The 24,183-nt window shown below is 42.5% G+C and overlaps 1 protein-coding gene across 1 annotated transcript in view; it reads right to left on the bottom strand.

The window, feature by feature from the left end:
- Positions 1–24,183, bottom strand: part of ABTB2 (ankyrin repeat and BTB domain containing 2) — a 146,017-nt gene that overhangs the window by 21,037 nt on the left and 100,797 nt on the right. Inside the window, exons 3-4 of the mRNA XM_081891455.1 lie at positions 22,244–22,457; positions 906–1,058 (exon numbers count right to left, since the gene is read on the bottom strand). Of these exons, the coding sequence (XP_081747581.1) occupies positions 906–1,058; positions 22,244–22,457 (367 nt within the window). The remainder of the gene's footprint in view (positions 1–905; positions 1,059–22,243; positions 22,458–24,183) is intronic.

Here is a 24,183-nt window from a genome sequence, read left to right as displayed (position 1 = left end):
GGATGGTGCAAAGCAGGGCAGGAAGAGGGCTGTGGCCTGGAAATGTGGCTGCAGAGGCTGAGAAGAGATCCAAGGACCCGATATTTCCATTTATATGTGGTGCACGCACTGGGACACCGGGGCCCATTTTAAGTTCCCAGTGTGTGCATTCTATGCCAAAGTCATGCATGTGCCAAATGTGATCATTTGCACGTGTGTGAATGCTATTTCCCTACATGGTCCCCCCCCCCCCCCCGTGTAAGCCCATATGGTGTCGCTTACCCATCTCAATCCAGTCCATGATAAAAGTAGGTAGATGGAAGAGCATGAAAAGTTTTGAGCCATTGCTGTAGTTTCCAAGTTTGGGATTATTGCTACCAATCCTTTGTGTATTTACTCAAAACAAGTGCCACTGACATGTCAGGGACAGGCAAGCCCATTGGTTAAATGTCTGCCCAGTTTACACAGATCACGTGTCTGATTTCAAGCACACATGAAAAGGGGGCACCCATTTTTGATTCTATCTCAGAAAATAGTACCTCTTAGGAGGAGTAGCCAATGTGGTGATCTCCAGTTCTTGGAAGACCCCAGTTCCCCTTGCCCCTCACCATTGGCTCTGCTAGCCAGGACAGAAAATAGTTAAGAGTCCAAAAACCTTCCTAAGGGAATATGCCCCTCAAAAGAAAAAGGTTCTCTGCCCATCGTGTACGGTATTTCGCTAGTGTGAAAGACTCTTAAAGGCAAAGGATGATCCTGAAGTTTAGGTACACACACACACTCATTGCAACATTGGACAAACTTCAGTCTTCTGCATGTGTGTGTAGAAATTGTCTGAAACCTACAAGCTGCACAAGAATACACAGTGATTAAATTCAGCAGAGTTTTTTGGATTGTTTTTGGTCAAGCAATAAAAGCACAATACTTACTTCAGCTGCCGAGGTTCACAGTCCAAGCCAGGTAAGAGTAGCCTGGCCGTCTGCCTTATATCATCGCTGTCCACTGTTAAACTCCTCCGGTGCTCAGCATACGTTATAGCAACTCGCATCCATTCCATCAGTGGGGGAAGAAGCATGAATGGCCTTCAGAGAGAAAGGGAAGTCCCATTAGACCTCATGTGATTGTTATGTGGGCCAAATATATTTCAAAGTGCCCTAGAAAGTTAGGAATCTTATTCACTTCTGAAAAATTTCTTCTTAAAACTCCACACTCAGCTTCAAACTGGAAAGTAAGCTTTCTTTGACATCAATGGGAGCTACTTTCAAGTAACATACGATTTGGGGCCTTTGCATCCAGATTGGCAGCCTGTATGTTCTGCAGGTAGGAAGAACCGCATTTGGAATAAACAGTACTCCTGTAGATACACCAGGATTTATCTTTTTAAAAATCCACTTAGAATTGAGGTGGTTAAGAATGTGTGCTGTGAGTTCATACTTAAAATACTGCCTGAGCCATGAACTCAATAGCTGGCCCACACAAAACTGTCCCCAACTGCAGTATTTTTTTTCCATTGTAAGAAATCATTCACTTACATGGGGAATAGTGAAATGATGCGCTCTGGGTCACCACTAAATATGATTTCTAATTCTCCAGTCACTGATGAGTGAGCCTTCTTTTGTTTACCTGGCCTCTGATGGTATGTACTTATTAGTCAACTCAAGAAGGAGAGTATAGTAGAAACTTCCCCCTATTTATTATCATTATTATCACTTCTCTTACCAGAGCACTGCCTCAGAACTAGAAACACCAAGACTGATTTGTTTCGTTCCACCGAAAGAATGAAGCTGCCCTTGCTGATAGGCTTACAGATGCCAAGTGTATATTTTAAAGAAACATATTCTCAAATCCAATTCAGTATGTTTTATGCTAGAAAAATATGCTTCCCCTTTGAGCAATTGATCCGTGGGGCTAAGAGGATAGACTTCTTCCTACCCTTTAAAGTTCAGATCAGAAAGGTGGGGGGGGGGACCACAGATGTGATAGAGGGAAAGAAAAATGAACTGGGTATTAAGAAAAGCGGATGACATCATGAAAGGCATTTTCAGATTGATGCGTTTGGAGCGGGGAAGAAGAGCAGGAAAGACAAATCCTGTTAGAAATCATTGCAAATAATAGGATTTGTGAGTGGAGCTCCCTCTGCCAGGCTTTCAACATGTATACTTTCAACTCCGCTCATCAAAAGTCTAACATCTGTTTCCATTTTGCCACAAGCAAGGTGTGTTTTGCACAGGCAGCCCATAAAAAGCAACACGCGCTGTTCCCTCCGCACCCATTTCCCTTCTGTGTTCTGCTATCTAGTTAACCCTCCTAATCCACAAAGGAATTTTTCCCACAGAGCATTCCCAACCATTTGTTCCATCTGTTACCTCACCAATTAAATCAAAAACAATATCTAAGTATTTATTTGTAGCTTTCGTCAAGGAGGTGGGGTGGAGTAGAGTAGGTCACCCACACACAGTGCTTGGGCAAAGTACACTGCTCAGAATGACAGCATCAGGAACCCTCTTTGTAATTTATCAGTTGGTTTAGAAACTTTTATCCTGCCTTTAATCCAGCAAAGGCCTCTCAAGGTGCCTCACAAAATGACTAATGCTGCGTACAGATGTATGTAACCTGAGAGGTGAGGTTGCTGGAAAAGTGCACTCACTGCATTGTATACATACAGCTTTTTCCTTAGGCTCTGGGAAAACCAACCAGCTCTGCCTGTTTCCAAGGAACCTAACTATAGAGGGTGGGTGCTAACTGGTTTCCCCGCCCCATTATGCCCTCTGGGTCACAACTTCTTCACTCCCCCCCTCCCCACTTCATGGAAGCTTTTAGGTAAAGTTTATAAAACATTGATTTCTACCATTCTTTTTGGAGAAGGAGAGAAAGGGTGGGCAAAGTAGTAGAGTGATTTGGTGTTCGGTTTGCCAGCTAGGAAGTCTGTTAAAAGGCTTGTAAAGATGGAGGCCGGGAGGTGTGTGTGAGCTGCAGTAGGAAAAGGGAGTGGCATACCCTGTTTTCAAGGTAGAGAAAGACAAATCTGTCAACTTTTCTCACTTTTCCAGTCTCAGGTTTGCATTAAAAAAAAGAGTCTGTATGAAAATTCATAAACATTTTCATCTGCATTTCCTGAAATGTGCTAGTTTTTCTAAGCATTTGCCTTTCCACTAATAGTATGTACATTTTGGTATGCTGCGCTGAAAAATTCAGAGAACTGTGAATTTTGAAGGAGACCCGTGTAAACTGGGTAGGTTCGTATCAAAATGCAAACCAAATTAATTCTTCTTCCATCCCTGTTTCTAGGTCTGTCCATTCACAGGCTAAAGTCACATCCACTTATTATAGCAGTCCTAACAGCTCTGGAGAATTCTGGAAACTGTAGTTTGTTAAGCGTGGTAGAAAATGGAGCTCTGTGAGGGCAGCATTCTTGACAAACTACAGTTCCCAGGATTCTCCATGAATGTTAAAAGTGGTATAAGAGTGCTGTAAATGTATGATGGGGATGTGACCAAGAGTCCTATAAAACAGGTTGAAAGAGTTGACAGGAGTCAGTGAGCTACTTTCAAATAAAGACAGACAAAGTGCTTTTGATTACAGGGCATTTAGCCATTCTACACCAGGCACAGAGGTGACCTTCCAGCGAGCAGAAACCAATTCTTTGGGCACTGAAACATGGTGTTTCCCCCACAAAAATGACATCAGAAGTGTGACAGCTCAGCTCCTATGTTTATCTTCCTGCTTGCCACATATATATTATCACAGACACAAAAAGAAATACAATCTCAGGCGGCCCATTCAGAGTGATCTGGCCCCTGCTTGTTTAATGCTAGAGTGTCAAACTAAGAGGCAGGAAGCTGACTTGCAGATTTCTCTTTGGACCAAACAACGTGTAACTGGATCTCCCAATGGGCTTTAAAAACTTATTCATTCATTCCTGAAATGTGTAACGTGCCCTTCAATAGCCACTTGGCATTCCCAAGGGCAGTTTACAAAAGAAGAAAAATTGTGGAGATTACAAAATATAAAAAAGAAGAGTGTGTGTCAAGGTAAAACTCTAAATTCTTAAAAACCCACATTAGCTTAAAAGAAAGAAAACAGAGAAAAATTAGCGCTATCAAAAAAACCTTGCAATTTTTTTAAAGGACTTGAACTGATAGTATGAGTGTCAGGCAAGCCTGTCAAAGAAGGGCCATCTGCAGATGGGGTGCCACCGTGGAAAAGGCTCTGTTCCTGGCTGCCACTCAACCAGGGATTTGGAGAATGGTCTTAGGTGTAGATTGGGTTAAGTGACAGGAGAGGAGATGAACCAGCAGTCACTTGGATTCTATGATGCAGAGGGCTACAAAGGCAAGCACCAGCACTTGGAATGGAGCCCAGTTTAGTTGTTTTAAAACAGCTGCAGAAATGGGCGACAGGGAAGAGGGTAGTGATGTTTTACTCTTCCCCACTGTGCTATTTTCCTGATCAAAATAATTGCCTGCACCTTCATTTTAAAAAAGAAGGCAAGTGACTGTTTTGTACCTGTCTTATTGCCCCACCCCAGCAAGGCTATTAGCAATGTGTGTGTGGTGCATTTTAACAGGGAAATCAACGGACAAGAAAGGATGAAAAGCCCCATTTCCCCCAGTCTTCCTGTCTCAATACATGTCTCCCCATTCCAAAGGATGCTTTTAAGCTTTACAAAAGATGCTGAGGTACCTGATCAAACATAGCCCTCAATTGCTGCATGCAGTAAGAATATGAGGTAGCCTTTTATAGAACTGAAACAGAGCATGTTCTGTGTGAAAATATCCAAGGTGAAATACTCTCCTAATGCTGATTTAGCGTACACATAACCGTCACTGGCAGAGGCAGTCAAGGATCAATGTCAACTCATGTCCTGTGAACGGGCTCTTCTTTTTTTATTTAGATGAAAATGGCATACTCTAGTGGCTCAGAACCTGTCAGATTTTAAAAGAACTGACCCATAACTCATTCTTTGTCATGCTTCTCGAGATGGAAATGACTCCTAAGTCAATTGATTACTGGTATGAGGAAGCGGTGAACCTGACCACAAACTGCTCAGTCATTTGGGGAAGAGTGGGAAGGCTACTGAGCGCCGACACCAGAAGTAACACTTACAGAGTGGAAATTCAATGCTGTAAAAGCTGACAGAGGCCAGAATTACAAACAGCAGCTGGCATGTCGGAACAGAATCTGAATGGAAAGCATTTGAGGGGTGAGACTACCAAATGGCATGGAGGAAATCTCACTGCTCTGTGAAAACGTTTGCTCCCCTTCTGTCCAAGAGAGTAAATGGAGAATGGTCATGTTCATACATCACAGTAAGTCATAAATAAAGGTGTTGCTTTTGGTAAACGAAGCCGTCAGCAGCCAGGGACCAATTTACTTGCAGGATCACCTTACCCCATAGGTGCCCACCCTACTGCTTGGCTCTGCAGTTCTGGCATTGTTACAGGTGCCACATAATACCCCCTCTGTAAGAAGTAGTTATTTTCATGTGGAAGCACATGTACTTTGTTCCTGGCTTGCCAACTGTGGTTTAAAGAAAACAAATGACGATCCCCACTTCAGATGTACCACAAAGCTAGGAATTGTGGCTTGTATCTTCCCAGTGCAAGTTGGGAGAAGCAAAGTGAGTGAGCACAGAAGGCTCATGCACAGTAAACCATGATGAGAGTAAACTGTACTGGCAGGTAAACCATGGACAACATGATTGTAAGAGCAGAAGCAACTTTAGCTTTTAGCTAGCAAAAATAGCTTGATAGCTTTATGTGCAATGAAAACTGAAGGGGATCTTCTGGTCCAGTCAGCTTCACTCCTAATGTAAACATTTCAAAGCGCTGGAAATGAGGAGCACAAACAAGTTGTATCCACTGTTAGTCCTAGTCAGAGTAGACCCATTGGAGTTAATGGACATGACTAAATTAGGTTGAAGGATTTCACTGGGTCTCCTCTGATATGACTAACACTGGCTACAACTCTGTTAAAGGAAAAACTGATTAAAAAGGAAATAAAATTATCTTTCTGCAATGTTAGGATATTGATTTTTGGCATTGAGTAGTCATATCCCAGTTCATAATAGCCTTCTCTAAACCAGTGCCCTCCAGATTATTTGTAGTAGTAGTAATAATAATAATAATAATAATAATAATAATAATAATAATATCCTGACCATTTGACTGGGTTGCCCCAGCCACTCTGGGGAGTTTCCAACAGAATATAAAAAATGCAATGAAAGCTAGACATTAAAAACTTCCTGATACAGGGCTGCCTTCAGATGTATACGGAAAGTTATACAGTTGTTTATACAATTCCCATTAGTGTCTTAAATGCATGCAGTCCATCAAGCCCTAAGTAGCAGAGCCAGTGTTCAGGGACAATGGGAGTTGTAGTCCACCACATTGGGAGTGCATCACATTGGGCAAGGCTGATATAGAATGAAATAAATGTGGATATCTCTATAAATGGATAAATGGCTGCGCATGTATCCTTTCCTTTGCCAGCTAAAAAAATTAAGGAAAACTGGTCTGGGCAGGACTGTACAGAAACCTGCACACCCAGATCAACCAGAAACATAAGTAGTAAGATGGAGAAAAATGTGTATGCATAGGCACAGATAATGACAGCTCTACAGTTTCAGCTCCAAATTTCCAAAGATATAATCTTAGTCTTCCTGGAAATCTGTGGCTCTGTTCAGCTAAAAAAGCATGTCTCATGGTACCAAAAGGTCCAAGAAGAATGGATACAGGAAAGGGTGACCAGTTTTCATTGAACCCTTCAACACTCAAGAATCATGCCGTCACATTCTTACTATAGGGATTCTGGGCCTGATACAGAGAATGTTCAATATTCTTGAATTGTTTCAGCACACATGCATCAGGATACCAAGACCTTCAATTGCTGTGAGCACTCTCTGCTGCCCCTAGTATCAATAATATGTGAATGGGAGGGGTATAAATAAAAAAGTATTAATTATTATTATTATTAAGTATTAATTATTAGTTAATCCCCCAGAAAATATTTGCATTAAAGAAATTTGATACATAAATGTGTACAATATGTTATAATAAGCAATTTGGAGTGTTAAATCCAAGCAACCCATCAAGAGCAATCCATCAGGAAGAAGCATCTGCTTTGGACAAAGTCTGAATATTGAACCAAATCAGGCTACTTTGGAGATTTTCACACCTCCTCCAAAGCAAAGCAGATCTTCCCCAGAGAAGTGTGCTGGTCCTGAAATGTCAGACTTTCATAGGTCCTGCTAACATTGCAATCCTAAGCATGTCTACTCAGAAGTAAGACATACAGAACTGTGTAAGACTTGCTTCTGGCTGCCTATAGGTTTATACCCTTAGCCACATAATTTTTACCTGATAGTGCCTCATATCCATATTTCAATATCATTTATATATCTTCATAATTAAGTTGCTTCCATCTTTGTACACATTCCCCCCTTCAAATTCTGATATTATTAATTGAAATATCTGACTTTTAACCTAGGGGTGGGGGAGGGTAGAATCATCTTTTTTCCTTCAATATTTTACAGTTTCCTCCATACCTCAGTGTATTTTTATGTAAAGAAACCTGTTAAGACCAATCAAAGAAGAGTTAAGCTTCAATTCTGCTGCAAAAGTGAAACTTGACCACGAGATTTTTATCCTGGGAATACTTTATCTTTTTTCCTCCACAGCTCATTAGCATTGCTCTCAGAAGCAGTTTGATATGAGTCTGCTTAATGAAAATCCTGTATTGAAAAAATATAATGCAGTTATTCCATTCATAAGCTAGTAACTACTTATGTGAATCAGAAACTAAAGCTGCAATCTGATCCTCACTTACCTGGGACTAAGCCCCACTGAACACAGTGAGTCTTACTTCTGAGTAAAACATCCATAGGGTTGCTCTGTAATACTATTATCTGGCTATAAGCTTGCTTGCATCCCTGATATAGCCATAGATCGCCCCTCCTTGTTAATCACATCCTCCCCTCTGAAAACCAGCAAAACTGCAGGTGGGTGTCATGAAAATATGATTGAGCTGCACCTTACAGGCTTAACGATGAAATGACAAATACGGAAAACAAAACTACTCATTTCTACAGTCTCCTGCAGAACCCAGTACAGATTATATGTACCCTTGATACATATAAAGTCAGCCAAGATCTGTCTTCTGGACATTTCATTCAGTATTTTGCGCTAGAATTATTTCACCTGCTATTTGTCTACCAGTGGTAGGGCCCTATTTATTTTCTCTAATATATATATATATATATATATTTACAAGTTACAGAGGAAACCAAAAAGCAAGACAAACATGGGCAAGGTACCTTTTAGAAACAGCATCTCAAAATATTCATCGCTGAATTGGAAGTCAGGCTTGGTAAATCAAGAGATTAAAAATTAATGCTTTCTTCCATCTACTTCCCCCATGTGTATATGTTGTTTAAATACCGCTAAACCTTTGCCTTGCAGAGTATACATACATAATAGGTTGCATAGCTTAGCTTTCTAAACCACAATGATTCCTTGTGCAATTTATGGAAGGGTTTTGGTTTGCTTTTGCAAGGCATAGCACAACATTCTAAACCAAAGTAGCCAAAAGGATGCTCCTCCAACTCTTGCACTGACCTGAAGTTGACAGGAGCTGGAGTCATACATCCGGAAAGTATCAGGTTGGCTATCCCTGCAAATGATAGTCAGCAGAGATTGGGAGGCACAAAAAGACCTTCTTGCATAGCGGCCAACTCCTAGGGGCCAGGGTCCCTTCAGCTCCCCCAATAAAATATTTGAGCCTCCCTTGTTAATGGGCATCGGCATTCAGATGGTGTGCATGTGCCATGCATTGTGATTGATTATGCGAGGTGGGGCTTACCAGCCCCCCCCCCCAATATTTTTTTCAAGTTGGCATCCCTGCTTCCGTGAAACTGGTTTGAACTAAGCCGAACCATGGCTGAGAGCTCCTCCACAGGTTCCTGTATGCAGTCACACTAAACCAAAGTTTGGCATAGCATGATGTGCAAACCAATACTACTTTCTACTTTCACCACCTAAGATCAAGAGCAAAAATATGCCTCCAATTTAAGGATACAAAGATTATTGGACTGACCCAGCAAACTGCTGTAGGTGCAGAACAGCCCTCCAGATATCTTGAGACTACAATTCCCACCATCCCTGACCACTGGTCCTGCTAGCTAGGGATCATGGGAGTTGTAGGCCAAAAACATCTGGAGGCCCGAGATTGAGGAAGCCTGGTGAAGAACCTAGAAATGCCCAAAGAGCTCCCTTTCCCATAAGGCCTGTTTCATTCGTTTCAACAGGGTTGTTTTCTGACCTTGCACTGTTTTCCATTGGAAGGAGTGGCTCCTGCATTTAAACAGTGATCTGCACTGAACAGAAAGAAGCTGTGTATTTTTCTTTTGTATATTGCTTTCAATACTCAGGATTCATCTGCAACATCCAACCCTGCAATTAATTTTGAAGAGAATGTTGGAGAACCCTTTGGACAGAGAGATGCCGTAGCAAATTGCTGAAAGCACATGCTTACTAGGGAATAAGTCTCAATACATTCAGAACTGCAAACAAGCAAAGGATTCAGGTTGTATGTTGCAAAATCAATCAATAAAAAGAAAGAAAGATCCGTCACATAAACATTTGATCGGTTCTGAAGGATGGGGGAAATGGGCCATTTTATTAATTTTGTACTAAAAGTTTCCAATGTGGCAGACTTAATTCGATTCTTAGGCCTATCAAGAACATAATTTTTCCATGAACAATTTTCAAAAACTAAATGAGTTTCTAATAAGCACCAGTCTAAGATGAAGAAAAGTAACATGTAGGGGAAATGGCTGATCAGCACCGCTGCAGAGGAGACAGAATTATTTTTGAAGTATTTGATTGATGTTGCATTTGTACACAATCTGTTGTTGCTGCGTGTGCAATCTTTGTGTAACTCAATTCCCATTTGAAGTAGATGCCAGTGTTTTCCTAGTGGAATGTTAAATTAGGGTGGGTTCTTTTTTCCTCTGCAGCGGATAATTAACTGGAGTCTCTTAAGAACTCCAGAGATCATTTTTCCTGTAAAGTTGCAAGTCAAATGCTAATATTAACAATACATGAGAAGCGCTCCATTGCTGAAGACGTACTGTATAGTGCAGCACGACAACCATCCCCTGAACCTGAAATCAGAAACAACTAGATATTATATTTGTGTGTGTGTGTGTGTGTGTGTGTGTGTGTGTGTATCCCGCCCATCTGGCTGGGTTTCCCATGCTCCCAACAGAATTAAAAGCACAATAAAACATCAGACATTAAAAACTTGCCTAAACAGGGCTGCCTTCAGATGTCTTCTAAAAGTTAGATAGTTGTTTATTTCCTTGACATCTGATGGGAGGGCATTCCACAAGGTGGGCACCACTACCAAGAAGGCCCTCTGCCTGGTTTTACTTCATGTTGTTATGGTTTCATGGCCTCTCACAAGAGAATATCCTATTCTTAAAAGCCACTGTAGCTACACTTGCTTCTTCTAAGTTTGGTGGTATGCACCTAAGCGGACTGCTATTTCAAGTTTCAATCCTTCCACAGGGAGTACCTCATGGGTTGGGTCAAGACTTCCCTTCTGCAAACAGAAGGGCTCCATCCATCCTTGGAACAAACAGAGACCTAGTAGTGGCTCCCCCTGCAGGAATGGAGGAGGTGGAGATTTTCCTTTAAAATAGCTCAACAACTTTGCCCCCCTCCCCCCAAAAGCAACTTTTCTCTCTGGATTTTCACTGCTTGAAATATAGCAACCCTGCATAAAACCAGCTAATTACCAAAATAAAACCCCAACTGTGGTAGTTACAGACAGTTGCAGAGCAAATGAATACAACAGGAGGCGGGTAGAGAGGAGCCTTGTGCAATGTATTATGGGGCTTGGTCTAACCATCTTCGATGTACAGAATAGGGGTGTTACAAATACACAAAGAAGAGTTCATCTTTTCATTTATAAAATGGTGGCAGGTATGCAAAGGGAGTTTTATAACACTCATTCCGAAGGTAAAAGAATTTTTGGAACAAGGCTATGTGGTTGTCCCAGATAATTGACAAAGCATGTGCAGCACAGAGAGGAACTTGTGTTTCCTGTTACATGAGATTCCTCATCTCTAACCACAAACTTGTATTTTGCCCTAGGGGCAGAATCTAGGAAAAGCTTGTAATCACATTTATGTGACTGTTACAGCCATGACCTAAAATACTGTTCTATGCCACCCCAATTTCCAAGTGATGAGAGATTACCCAGGGTTCATGTTTCCATTGGAAATGTGGCACAGCGGACTGTGGTGTCTTTATGATATATGGTTTATTTACACATATAGACAACCTCAGCCTACAATGGAGGAGTCCATAGCAGTGAACTCCAAGTGTGTCTCTTGCTTTTCCAATAGGTGCAAGAGCCTAGAATCCAAAACAGAAAACAGCCATGCTCTCTGACTCCTTCCTGCAGCATAGAAGCTGGCAACCTGCTTTGCACTCTGACCCCAGAACTAGTGCCTATTGGCACTAACAGACTGAAAAGGTTTTCATTCCACCAACATCAGGCAAACTGCAATCTTAAAAACTACCACTTGTCTTTTGTCTTACTAACTAAACCAGAGCCCAGGAAGAGGCTTCACCCATTTTGCTATCTGGCACTGAATCTCCTGATGGCCCCTCTGCCTACCTTTTGTTATGTTAATGATTTGGTCATTATCAGGCTTTGTTTCCCTAACAACCCACATTTAGCAAACTCTTACTAAACTGGCCTAGCTTGCATTTTCAACATAAGCTGAAACCAGGGGTTCAGTGTTCGGTACAGTTCAACTCGCCAAACCTTGATTAATTCTAACTTTTATTGAATTCAGGAATTTAGGGTGTCTTGTACCTCACAAACTCAAGCAATACTATCAGCTTCAAGACTGTGATACTTTCTGTTTTCAAGTTGTGTTTTAAATGTAGAGTCTCTTCTTCCCATTTGCCACCCCCCCACTAAAAAATGTTTAACTCACAAATTAATGTTACCTCCCCTTTTTCTCTCCCACAATAAAGAGACAAAGAATTGTAATAAATGTAGACAGGTAACTGATTTGAGAGGGATTTGTCTGACACAGAGCAGTTATCCTTTTAAAAGAATTCACCTGATCTATGGTTACGAACAGGTATGGAAGTAAATAGGCGTATTATTGTTGGGGGGTGGGGAGGAACTGCCATTCAGTCTGATTATTCCCCCATCCCGTTCCAGGACAGCTAACAACGGTCTTAAGAACACAGCAAAACAAAAAATGGCAATGAAAATTATCAACAAATCATTAAGATAATCCTAAAACAATACAGCAGACAATGAGACATTTCTGTTATAGAAATATATAGCAAGTTCCATTCCTTCCTCAGCTCAGTGATTAGTGCCTTCTTTGTGATGAAGATATAAACAAGGAAAGAGGAAGCCCAAGTCAAACCCAACTATAGACTATTGTCAAAGGCAGGCTCAACACCATGTGCTTATGTTTAGGACGACTTGATTGTTTCAGAACAGACCACATTTTCCCTCAGGAAACAAGAGATCCCTGCACTCTGGGATGTGTAATTTAGTTCAATAGGAAATTATATTAACCTCAAGTGATGAAAGGGCAATTATTATAATGTTTGCAAACTGCTAAAATGACACACAACGAGATTATTATATATTCAAAACTGTTTTAAGTAACTAAGCTTGTGCTCAGACATGCTGCCCAATTTGGCTGTTACGTGCTCTCTTGTATGTGCAATAGTAACCCTAGACCGAATTTCTAAAGTGTAAGGGCAGAGCAATCCTAACTCTAATCAGTGCTATTTTTATGGGAAAAGAAGTGCCGGAACTCACCATGAACAGTTCCCTCTTTGAATGGCAGTGGCGCCCACCTGAGAGGTGCCGGAACTGAGTTCTAGTGAGTTCTGGATGAAAAACAAAGCCCTGACTCCAAGGTCCAATCTTAATGAGTTATAGGTCAGAGACTGCGAATTCCACCCTACTTAACTGTCTTCTGTAGCATCACTGGCATCACTGATACATTGGACACTTCCATGGTTTAGTACTGCAGCTTAATATCTGAGATCCAAATGTGTTTGAAAGTCTTCTTGGAAAATCCTATCCCTAATCCCACTTGGATGTGGTTGGTCAGTCGTGAAATGAGGAGACATGTCCAGAGACACTCTTCTGTATACTAGCCACAATGGCTATGTTCTGCTGCCACTCTCAGAGGCAGCAAGCTTCTGAATACCAATTGCAGGGAATCACAAGTGGTGAGAGTGCTGTTGCCGTCATGCCCAGCTTGCAAGGTTCCCACTGGTCACTGTGAGAACAAGATGTTGGACTAGATGGGCCACTGACCTGATCCAGCAGGCTCATCTCACCACATGAGAGCCAGTGTGGTGTAGTGGTTAAGAGTGATGGACTTGTAATCTGGGGAACCAGGTTTGCGTCTCCGCTCCTCCACATGCAGCTGCTGGGTGACCTTGGGCTAGTCACATTTCTCTCTGAAGTCTCTCAGCCCCACTCACCTCACAGAGTATTTGTTGTGGGAGAGGAAGGGAAAGGAGAATGTTAGCCTCTTTGAGACTCCTGAAGGGGAGTGATAAAGTGGGATATCAAATCCAAACTCTTCTTCTTATTGCTTCCTCAGTTTCATGGCTGAACCGTCGTGGTAGACACAAGCTCTGAGACTAAGCCTTGATGAGACCTGCCTCAAATTATGCCAGAGATTCAGTCTGCTGTTGGTAATAATCACAATCATGGTACAGTAATATTACCAAAAATTTGGATTGGTAATAATTATTTTGTGCTAAACAAACAAGCATCTGGTTTGTACCATTGCCGTTTTCCTCCACTGCCTTCTTGCGTATCCATCAGCAGTTTTATGCTCTCCCATTAGTCTGTATGGGCTCTTTAAAACTGATTTAAGCAAGTGGCATAGCCCCACTGGTGACCCCTGCCATGTTTCCAGCAAGTGAAAGAGCAGTGAAGCACTATGGCACCTAATGCCACATGGGATGCATGCTGCCTCTTATGCTAAAGGGCTGCTTGTCACATGTCCTGGCACTCTCACTTGATTACCTTAGTATGGGCATTGTGTGAAGACCTGTATTGTGTGAACACTGACTCCACAGATGCAATTCCAGTCATTTCTGTTAGTGTGGCAGCTTCACATCCTGCTGTGATCAAGGGAACTGCAGAAGGAAGACAGAAGCTTGCAGTTTTGAAAAGTACAGCACAGCATAACAAACTGTGCTCCTGGTCAGACTAAGCAAGTAAAATAGCTTGATTTTCCGCCTGCCTTTTTGAGGCTTCTTCTGGAGAGAAATCCAAAAAGACACTGCACGCATCTGCTAATGCAGTAAATAAAGCTTCAAGAGGCTATGTGTTATAAGCAGTGGCTAGTGAGGGCAGGTAAAGCTATTTGCAAACCTGTAAACATCTATTTAGTCATGAACCTGACGCCTGAAGAAAGGCCTAAATGTCTTTGTGGCTAGAAGCATTCACTACTGCTTTCAAAAATATAACCCTACCTCATTCCCATAAAACTAGCCAAGAATATTCCTGAAACATAGGAAAGCTAGCAAGGACATAGTTTTGGACAAGCATAGCAGGGATGGTCAAGGACAGAGAGTGTTTTCTAATGGGTCCCAATTTTTTAACCACATAAATGCTTAGTTTATGTTGGGCAGATGATCGGATGTCTCTGAGGCCATAGAGGCAAGAGTTGCCACATAGAATTTAGAGTTAAGTGGGGAGCCTCTATGACCTTGTTTCCACGTAAAAGTAAGCCAAATTATGGCTTGGCATGAATGAGCAAGCATGATGGCTGCACAGTGAGAAAGTCATGGGTAGTTGCTCCTCCCAGACTCCTGCTGTTGTCGCGCTGCCAAGGGCTAATCCATGGTTTGGCTTAGAGCAAGACAAACCACAAGCCTGGTTTCAGACATAACACTAAGCCGAACTGGGTAGAACTGGAACAGCAGGAGAGGAATAAGGCAGCTGAGATTTTCTCTCTGTGCACCAGCATGCAAACCAGACCAAATAAGTAGAAAAGGCTCCCTGCTGCAGAAAGTACTAGTGAATTTGTGAACAGCCAGGAAGATGATAGCAGTGTGCTTAAAAGCATGGCCCCACAGCCCCTTTGGACTCACTTTCCCTCATCTGTGTAGAGAAGGAGTATTACTGGTTAATTCTCTGGGGTTTTCAAAAATGAAACGTGATCTCTTCTGATATCGTTTTAGAAACTCAGATGAAACATTTCATATTTTGTGCATTATCCAATGTGAACTGTTTTACAGGAAAATGCAAAACAGTCACAAACCACTAATAGTCTGATCTGAGACTTGGAGTCTGGGAAGTAAATGCCTTGGACAGGGCATGTGGATCGCTGTATTTGCAAAATATAAGAAATTATGGCATCTTCTGCAGGCTGATACCCAGCACAGACATCTAAGGCAGACATGTAGATGCTGAGTAGTTTCTACAATGGTAACTTATTTCTTGAATATAGCTGATGAACATAAGGCTTAGGGTAAAGTCTAGTAGTAGGGTTGCCTGCCTTAAATATCTCTAAATTGTCTACTATTGTAAACATTTGTTTTTGGCTACAATCTATCTGGCCAGAGAATCACACTTTTGTTTACTAGAGGCACAAGTTTAAGGAACATACTGTTAAAAAAAATTAGATTCACTGAGTCACATAAGAATCTCATGATGTTAAGGTTCAGGAAAGTCTCTTGTGCTCTGCAAGTAAAAACGGTCAGCTAAGTCCATGATGTTATGTAAAGTCAATGGAGTTCTTGTTTCATCAGTTTTGCTCATATTATATAAAGTCTTAGTAGACATAGGAGGACCCCCCTGCAATCCTAGGGGGTTGATTATGAACAATACAACTTGACTTCTCACATAAGACAGATGATCTAAATGGGAGTGCTGCTTACACAGGACTATCATGTCATGGGGGAGAAAGCAAACAGAACGAGTTTTTATCATCTCAAAATATGGATTATAGAAATCTACCATATTTATTTTTTTTAAAAAAAACATTCATCCTAAAATATTAACATGGCAGAATTCTGTCCTGTCACCAACCCAAGGCCTCAGAAGCAGTGGCGTAGCGTGGGGGGTGCAGGGGGGGCCGGCCGCACCGGGTGCAACATCTGGGGGGGGCGCTCGCACTCGCAGCTCTCTGCCCCTACCAGGTTAGGGGGCGCAAATTACTTGCCTTGCCCTGGGTGCTGACAACCCACGCTACGCCACTGCTCAGAAGTGTTCGTTTCTCAGGCTCATATAAGGAACAACAATCTTGCACAAATTATGTATGAAATATTCCAAAGGCAGAAGGCACAGTAAGAAGGAAGTTCTAGTTTGTCGTAAGAATGTAAGAAGATCCTGCTGAATCAGACCCATCTCACCGAGCATCCTGTGCTCACAGTGGCCAACCAGATGCCCATGGGAAGCTCACAAGCAGGCCCTCATCGCAACAGCTCTCTCCTGTGCTTCCCAACAACTGGTATTCAGAAGCATATTGCCCCCAACAGCAGAGTCAGAACATAACCATCAGGGTTAGCAGCTACTGATAACCTTATCCTCCACAAATCCATCTAATCCTCTTTTAACGTCATCCAAGTTGGTGGTCTTCACTGCCTCTTATGGAAGTCTTCTAAACGTGGCCAGGTGGTCTTCTTAAAATTAGACAATCCACTATATGAGCTGCTGTCTGGGAAGGTGTCCCTTTTATTGCACATCTGCTAAAATCAGGTGCTGTGAAATCTTACCGAAGCCAGACCAGGGAATGGCCTGAAGACATTAGAGGCCACCCACCACCTTGCTGAAGAAAAACAGGCCTTGGTCTGGTCAGTGCCTGGATGAGAGACTGCATTGGAGTCTTGTGTTTTAATTTCACATGATGAAATTTAGGGCAGTACCTGGCATACAGTTCTTTCCCACCATGTAACATTTAGCACGACATGGAGTTATATTCATAAAAAAGCCACAGTTCTGTAACGCAACAGATACGACAGGTACTATGCTTCTGTGAGAATCCATGCACAACCCTTCTACAGGCTTTGTCAAGTCCAGGGAAGTGGGGTCCATAGTGGCAGTGGCAGCTGTGGGGACTTCCCTCACTTGCATTTCTGGGGAGGCGGGGTGCTGATCCTAGCAAATTTCCAGCAATATCCTATTCTGATGTTGGCAACCAAGTTGCAGGCATCAGATGACAACAACAACACTTTACATTTTTCTTATTAGATCTCACAATGCTTTCAGATCTCAGCCCTGTGGAAGTAATAAGTGTACGTGGAGGCATCTCTTTGAAACAAGAAATGTGCACATCATTAAAAAAAATAAAAATCTGGTACATAGCATCAGCACCACAAATCTCCATTGAAGTGCACAGTGGACAACTGATACTGTATTGCTTTGCATCCATCTCACAAACAGCCTCGTTGCAACAAAACCTGACACATTTTGAGGGCCCCTAGTGTACCAAAACCAGAACAAGGTCTCTCTTGTTCAAGCTAGCTGGCCTCCCTGCATTCATTAAAGCCTCCTCTCTTTTTTTGCAGTGCTCACAGTTTTTCCAGCCTACATTCCGTTTCCACCAAGTTGGCAACTTCTGAATTTTTATTTCTAGCTGGATGGCACACTCCCCCTCACCTCTGAAATAAAATGCTTACTGGCTTTCATCAAAGGAACCTAATGGGGGTACCAAGTTGGACCACCTCCAAGCTTGCAGATTGATTGTTTTGTTCCCTTGCTGCCAGTCAGAACAAAATGCTACACTCTTAGCAAATTTTGAGCATTTTGTACATTGTGGTGCGTTGGGAAACAGGGCAGTGTGAATGGACTGAAGGGTCAATTCATCCTTCTCTCTGATATTTTCACAATGTACTCAGGTCCATTTAACGCATAACCGAATGATGCTAACCTTAGTGATGGAAAGGAAACAGAGCAGATGCTCAGGGGTGTCATCGCCACACCTCTGTTTGCTTTCCACATATCTCATCAATTTTCAGGATCTCTCTGAGAAACCAAAAAGTGCTGGAGCAGAAACATATGTGTCCTGTCAAGATGGGTTTGCCGATAGTGACATCTCCAAGGCACTGCCCCCTGCCAGGCAACATGGGATTTGTTGCAATGTGAAAATGTACTCACATTCTAGGACACAGGTGTAGCATTTTGAATACTGCAAAACACCTTTCCAGGTAAGCGCAGTTTCTAGCGCCAGAAAGTCAGAGTTCTGTTGGTGTTGTAGTCGTTACCCCTTTAAATGGCCCCAAATTCACAACGATCTTCCAGCGAATGGCGTAGCATTAGTTGACTTAGAAAGAAGAGGCAGAATGGTGCCACAGCTAGTACCAGGCTTGGGAAATTGGGTTTCACATTTTCAGTGAGTGGCCTGGGGCTAGGAGCTAAATTAGCTCACCAGGGTGGTTGCAAGAGAGGGATGGACTGGAAAATAAATAAATAAAACCACGCGTGCTGCTAACGTAGATTCCACTAGGTTTTCAAAGAAATAACACATTTGTCAAACAAACTCATAGCAAACGCCATCTGGTCATTAAAGGTGGAACTACATGTCGTATTGGCTGATGTATGTTTCCAACCCATGTCTGCATGGGTAATGCAGGACCATGTCCTGAGTAGGGAAGAACTAGCAGGTAGGAGGTGCTTAACCCTTCCCACATCCACAGGTTCTCACTTACATATACTGTCCTTGGTGCAATTCCCCACCTCAGCCCCTGCCACTGGGAGAAGAGATTTAGCCTCTCCCCACCCCAGAGTGTCTCCCCAGTCTAAGGGTTATCTTCAAAGCATTGCTAAGGAGAATGTTCCATGAGTTATGTCAAGGTAATAAGAGTTGGCACACTGTAGTGGCTAAAAGACTGACCTACCAAACAGAAGGCCCTATTTGGAATCCTAGTGAGTTTGTCATAGGCAAGCCACTTTCTCTCAGCTGCCACTACCCATCTACAATATGGGGAGATAGTAATACAGATTACTTTACAAGGTTGTTGTAAGGATTATAACTAGATAGTGCACATGAAACACTTTGAATTCACAAAAGCTATAAACAAACATTAAATACTATTTTTATTCATGCAGAGATTTGAAGGCCCAATTCTAACAAGTGCTAAGCAGACTCAATTTTTTATGCCCACGATTCAGTAGACAACGGCGTTCTCAAAAGTACAGATGAAAAACCAAAAAGGAGTGAACAAAGGGGAGCAAGAGAAAGGTAAGCAATCAACAGACTAAAAAGTAAGGAATTCTTCCGCCCAATAGTTTCTTCCAGATAAAAAGAAAGTTTAATTTTTTTGCAAAAAATGGGCCATTGCCAATAATCCCCTTTATATTTCTTGCTATTTAGAATGACTGTTTAATACCAGTAGGTTTTGCATGGCAACTAAAAAGCCACAGCATAGCTGGTAATCACCCCTTATATGTGACTAAGATCGTTCCTGGGTCTACAATGCACATCGAAAGCACGTTCCAGAAAACAGCAGCAACAACAACAATGCTACACAATGCAGCAGTGCAGCGTTTGCAGCTGATTTACAACAGACAACTAAAAGTGGAGAGAGGTGAGGGTTGACTCTACAGCCTTGCCAAGACAACGTACGGTAAGTGAATCAGTGGCTTTATACATCGTGCTGTGTGCCTGGCACACTCAAAGGCAACCTCCGTTTACTTTTCCCTCTTGCTGGAAAGGAAAGAATGGACTTCGGTGCAGGAAAGTATTCTCTGCAGCATTCATCCCACTGGCCACATTAAATGACAGGCATTGGGGTCATTGTGGTAAAACACACAAAATATACTTTGGAATATTTTCAAAGGCTCATTGGATTTTTGTTGACTGCGGTATAGCTGGCTGCCAGATATTTTGGGATCTTTGTTCACTTCCAGGTTACATTAAAGCCTGTCATTTGTTCAACCTGTTTTGATTAAAAACTAAACTAAACTGCATGGAACCTGGCTTCCTTAGGCATATCCCTTGCTAGATGAAAAATGGATCTGGCACACACAGTTCCCAAGTCTGAACCAGGCAGCCAAGGCTTGTGTATGCATATCCCTATTTTTTTTTTTAAAAACGGAATCCCACTGATCAGCTGTTTGGAGCTAAATGGGAGGCTGCATTCAGTCACCCCCTCCCACACAGATGAAAACTCTCCTCTTCCCTGCCAAACAGCTGATTAATGGGATTGAAGCTACAGTTGAAGTGCACTTGCTCTGTTGAATCAAAGCCCACAAGTGCATATTGTTTAAACATTACTGTGCAATTCTTGTACATGGATTCAGTCAGTAATAATAGAGGTTTCTGCAGTATATATAACACTGATTTAAGAAATAAACTAGATCCACAGCCTGGAAAGGAATCCTGGTGTTTTTCCTCTCTGGCACGAAGCCCATGAGAAGAGGAGTTTGCGGGGAGGACAAAAAAATAAATGCTTATATATGAATGTGCATCCCACTCTAATCAGAGCCCTTCTCTGTATGCAACAGGGAAAATGAGATGTGGTCAGCATGGTGGCATCACGCTGAGCTGTCATAGGAATAATGACATGTCAAGAAGAGAATATGAGAAAACATCCTCATATTTTCTGTCCCACAAAGCCATCTTGCAAAACGCTGACTGACCTCTACACTAGGATAGCAATTTCAAGCCCCAGAAGTGCTCTTCAGATCTCCCTTTATCCTTCACGACCATTACATTTACAAAAAGAAGAAGAAGGTTGGAGATGCTCTTAAGAGAGTTACTCTTCCTTTGCGGTATTGTCAAGGGCAGTGAACCTACCACATTTGCCTTTTGTGTTACATTTCCTGTGACCTCCTGGGAATTCTTTTTTTTAAAAACCACTTCCATCTTTTCTTCTAGCCACAGCAACATAAAACAACAACAACTGTGGTATTCTGTTTGAAAGCCCATGGGGAGAGGGTTCCTTCATCACTGACAATTTCTTTCCCTTAGAATGTATCTTATTTAAACACATAGTTTCTTCTGAAGAACCAGGACATGTAGCTGTGGTGTTTTAATTGCACAACACCTTCCAAAATGCCTCCATATAGAAAGTCGGGCTCTACAGTTCACAAGATTTGCTCAAATATATTGATTCCTTCCCCAGGCCCCAGGCCCCAACCCCATCACCAGGGGCCTCTTACAAGGCCAAAGTGTGTTGCAATGAGGGCCAGGGGAAGTGAGATGAGTGATGATGTCATGGGGGAAGTGCTGTCTCCCTTGGCTCCTCAGAGCAGTGGGTATCTGAGGTCAGTGGTTGGGAAAGGAAGCCAAGACTCATCCCCTCTGCTCTGCAGAATTCTGAGCCAGCCCATTTTAAGCAAAACTAGAGTGCTTAAAAAATTGTGGTGTGATGTCAGATGGAGGGATGAGCAGAGAGGGGAACACAGGAAGCTGCCTTATACTGAGTTAGAGCATTTAGCTCAGTACTGACTACACTGTCTAGCTGTGAGGACAGATCCACACCATAAATTTAATGGACATGCTTCCTGAGCTATTTGGGAACCACTGCATTATGGCCTTTCTCACAGAGCTGAGGAAAAGGAAGATGGGTGCCAAGCAGGATTAAAATATTAGGGATAAAACAAGAACTGAAGGTAGAGTCATACTCTTCTTTGGTTTCCAATCTCCTACCATTTAGGTGTCAAATTAAAAACATCTAATTCCCTTGAGCTCTTGGCAAGTGATCACATGCTCTTTGTTATTTGTTACCTTTCTAGTTTGCTGGCGAATCTACTATTGTCTGGTGTGGGTTTTGCTGTTTTTGGACTGGATCGGATATTGTTTTTTCTTGGACTGTAAGATGTCTTGAAGACTTTTCAGTGCAAAAGGCAGAGCACAACTATTTCAAACAGATAAGCAAATAACAATTTCGACTAGATATTATGGTTGCAAAGCAGAAACTGAGAAACCACCATGGGATCCATGCACAGAGAGAAATACATTCTGGACACTGGGAAAGGCAATTTCTGTATTGTCCAGGCCAATTCTGGACATCTGGGAATGGCTGCTTTGATAAACGTGTTGAGGATAATTATACAAGATATGCCTTAGCTGCACAAATCAGTGACCAAGGTAACTCGCTTTCCAGTTCCAGTTCCAGTTAGCTGCGAAAGTGAAAAAAAGGCACAAGCCGTCTTATAGGACTCACTGATACATGGAATTCAGCAGAACTATCAATATGGCTTAAAAGGTTGTGTGCCCCCAAATGAGGCTCTGTTAACCATGACCTACCGTTCATTATTCAAGGCCATCCTTGGTGGATCCAGGTTGGGGTTTTCCATAGACTCCATCTGAGGGCAGCGTAAAAAATAATAAAGGGTGTGGAGGGCATCAGGGGACCAGGAGATGGGTTGCTGCTGCTGCCTGTTTTGTCGTACAGGACTCATGCCAGGGCGGAGCGTGTTCAAACACTGCATATGGTGCATTGCTCGTGACACTAAATCACCTGGGAAAGGAGCAGAGGAAGAAAGAAAAATAGTATCATTTACTGAAATGATATATTCACCAGTTCCAGTGAGTGCCTTTCAGCCACAGTCACTGCAAATACAACCAAGAGGGAGCCATTTACTGTTTTCTGTTCATCCTCATAAAATTGTTGAGGCTTTAAATAAGCTAACTGGAGCTTTCTGCTAGAATTATGAAAGCTGCATTTGACTGTCAAGCACTGGGACAGTACTAAATCTTCCAATTTACAAGACCACCCCCACCTCACCAGTGTGCATCTTCTATATGAGACCTTAGAAGTTGTCAACTGAAGTACGACACTTTGGTGGCACAATGGGTCAGTGTGCCTTGCTGTTAACCAGAAGGGTGGTGGTTCGAGCCCACCCAGGGATGGCTGTGGGTGGGATTCCTGCATTGCAGGAGACTGGACTAGATGACCCCTCTGGGTGAGGAGATTTCACCCCTCCCATATCCAAGAATCTGCTGATGTTCTCTGCTGATTCTCCAGAGAGGAGGGGGCGGTTTCTGCTCTCTACTTATTCCGCTCCAGCCTCACATCAAAGAGAGAGAGAAATTGAGTGTTAGAGAGAGTGTGTTATCTCTGTAAGGTTGCTGCTAAGAGCAGCTGCAGACACTCAGTGCAGTTCAGCATTTCCGCTTAGACCTCATTTAGCTCTGTATATAGTTGTGTATTATAGTTGTAGAGAGAACAAAGAAGATATTCTACAGAGCTGCTCTTCGAGTTGTTTATGCTCTGCTATACTCTGCTGTGCGACGACTGTCTTGTGGAAGTGAATCTGGTGCTCACAGCTCTGAGTTGTGAGTCCATAGCACTTTGACCTGTTCTTGTGCAGAAGGTGGACTCTGGAAGTGCTACTCAGCTCGCCTGGCCCAGTCGGGGCTGAAGTGGATGAGTCCAGTTGGTGGCACTGGCTCAAGGGCAATGCTGACACTGGGTACCTTCCAACGCTATGATTCTATGACTTCTATGACCTTATAGAAGTAGCCTATCAAAGGCTACTAGCCATGATGCCTATGTTCCACTCTGAATACCAGTTGCTGGAATCACAAGTTGGGAAAAGTGCTGCTGAACTCAAGTCCTGCTTGTGGGCTTTCCACAGACATTTGGTGAGCCACTGTGAGAAGAGGATGCTGGAGAAGACAATCCTATGGCTGAATCCAGCAGAAATTTTCTTAAGTCTATGGTTTTCAATAGCTACTTTATTTCAAGTAGGCCTGCACACTGTGACCCAGTAAGCCAAACGCAGCTGGCCTGCCAGGTACGGTGGCCCATCAGGGACCAAAACCCCCCTCCTGTTTGTTTGTTGCTGCCTGTGTATGACTGCAAAAAGGAGAGGATTGCTAAGCATCTGACAGCCTCCCATTCAGCTTGATGGGTCACAAAGACTTATAAGGGCAATACTACATTTTATATGTACACATGTAAGCCACAAATTCCTATTTTTCTTTGGGAATCCTCTTATTTCTCAGGAAGCTACAGCAGGAAAGAGTCTTCCATTGTTCTTTTATGATTACAATGCTGGTAAAGGGTATAAAATTGCAACGAGTCAAGTTGATTCCCGAAAAGACACCTAAGGGTGTCTTTCCAACCAATGAAGAGAGGAAACCAGGTCGCAGTCATAAACACTAGGATGCTTAAGGCGTTTCTGAGGCTTGTTCTTCATTAGAGAATAATCTGCATTGGCATCAATGGTACTTCTAAGCAG

The sequence above is a fragment of the Podarcis melisellensis genome (assembly GCF_964234715.1).
Source record: "Podarcis melisellensis genome assembly, chromosome: 1".
Lineage (NCBI taxonomy): Eukaryota > Metazoa > Chordata > Lepidosauria > Squamata > Lacertidae > Podarcis > Podarcis melisellensis.
Note: the sequence above shows the minus strand (reverse complement) of the source record. Positions and strands in the feature narration are given on the sequence as shown.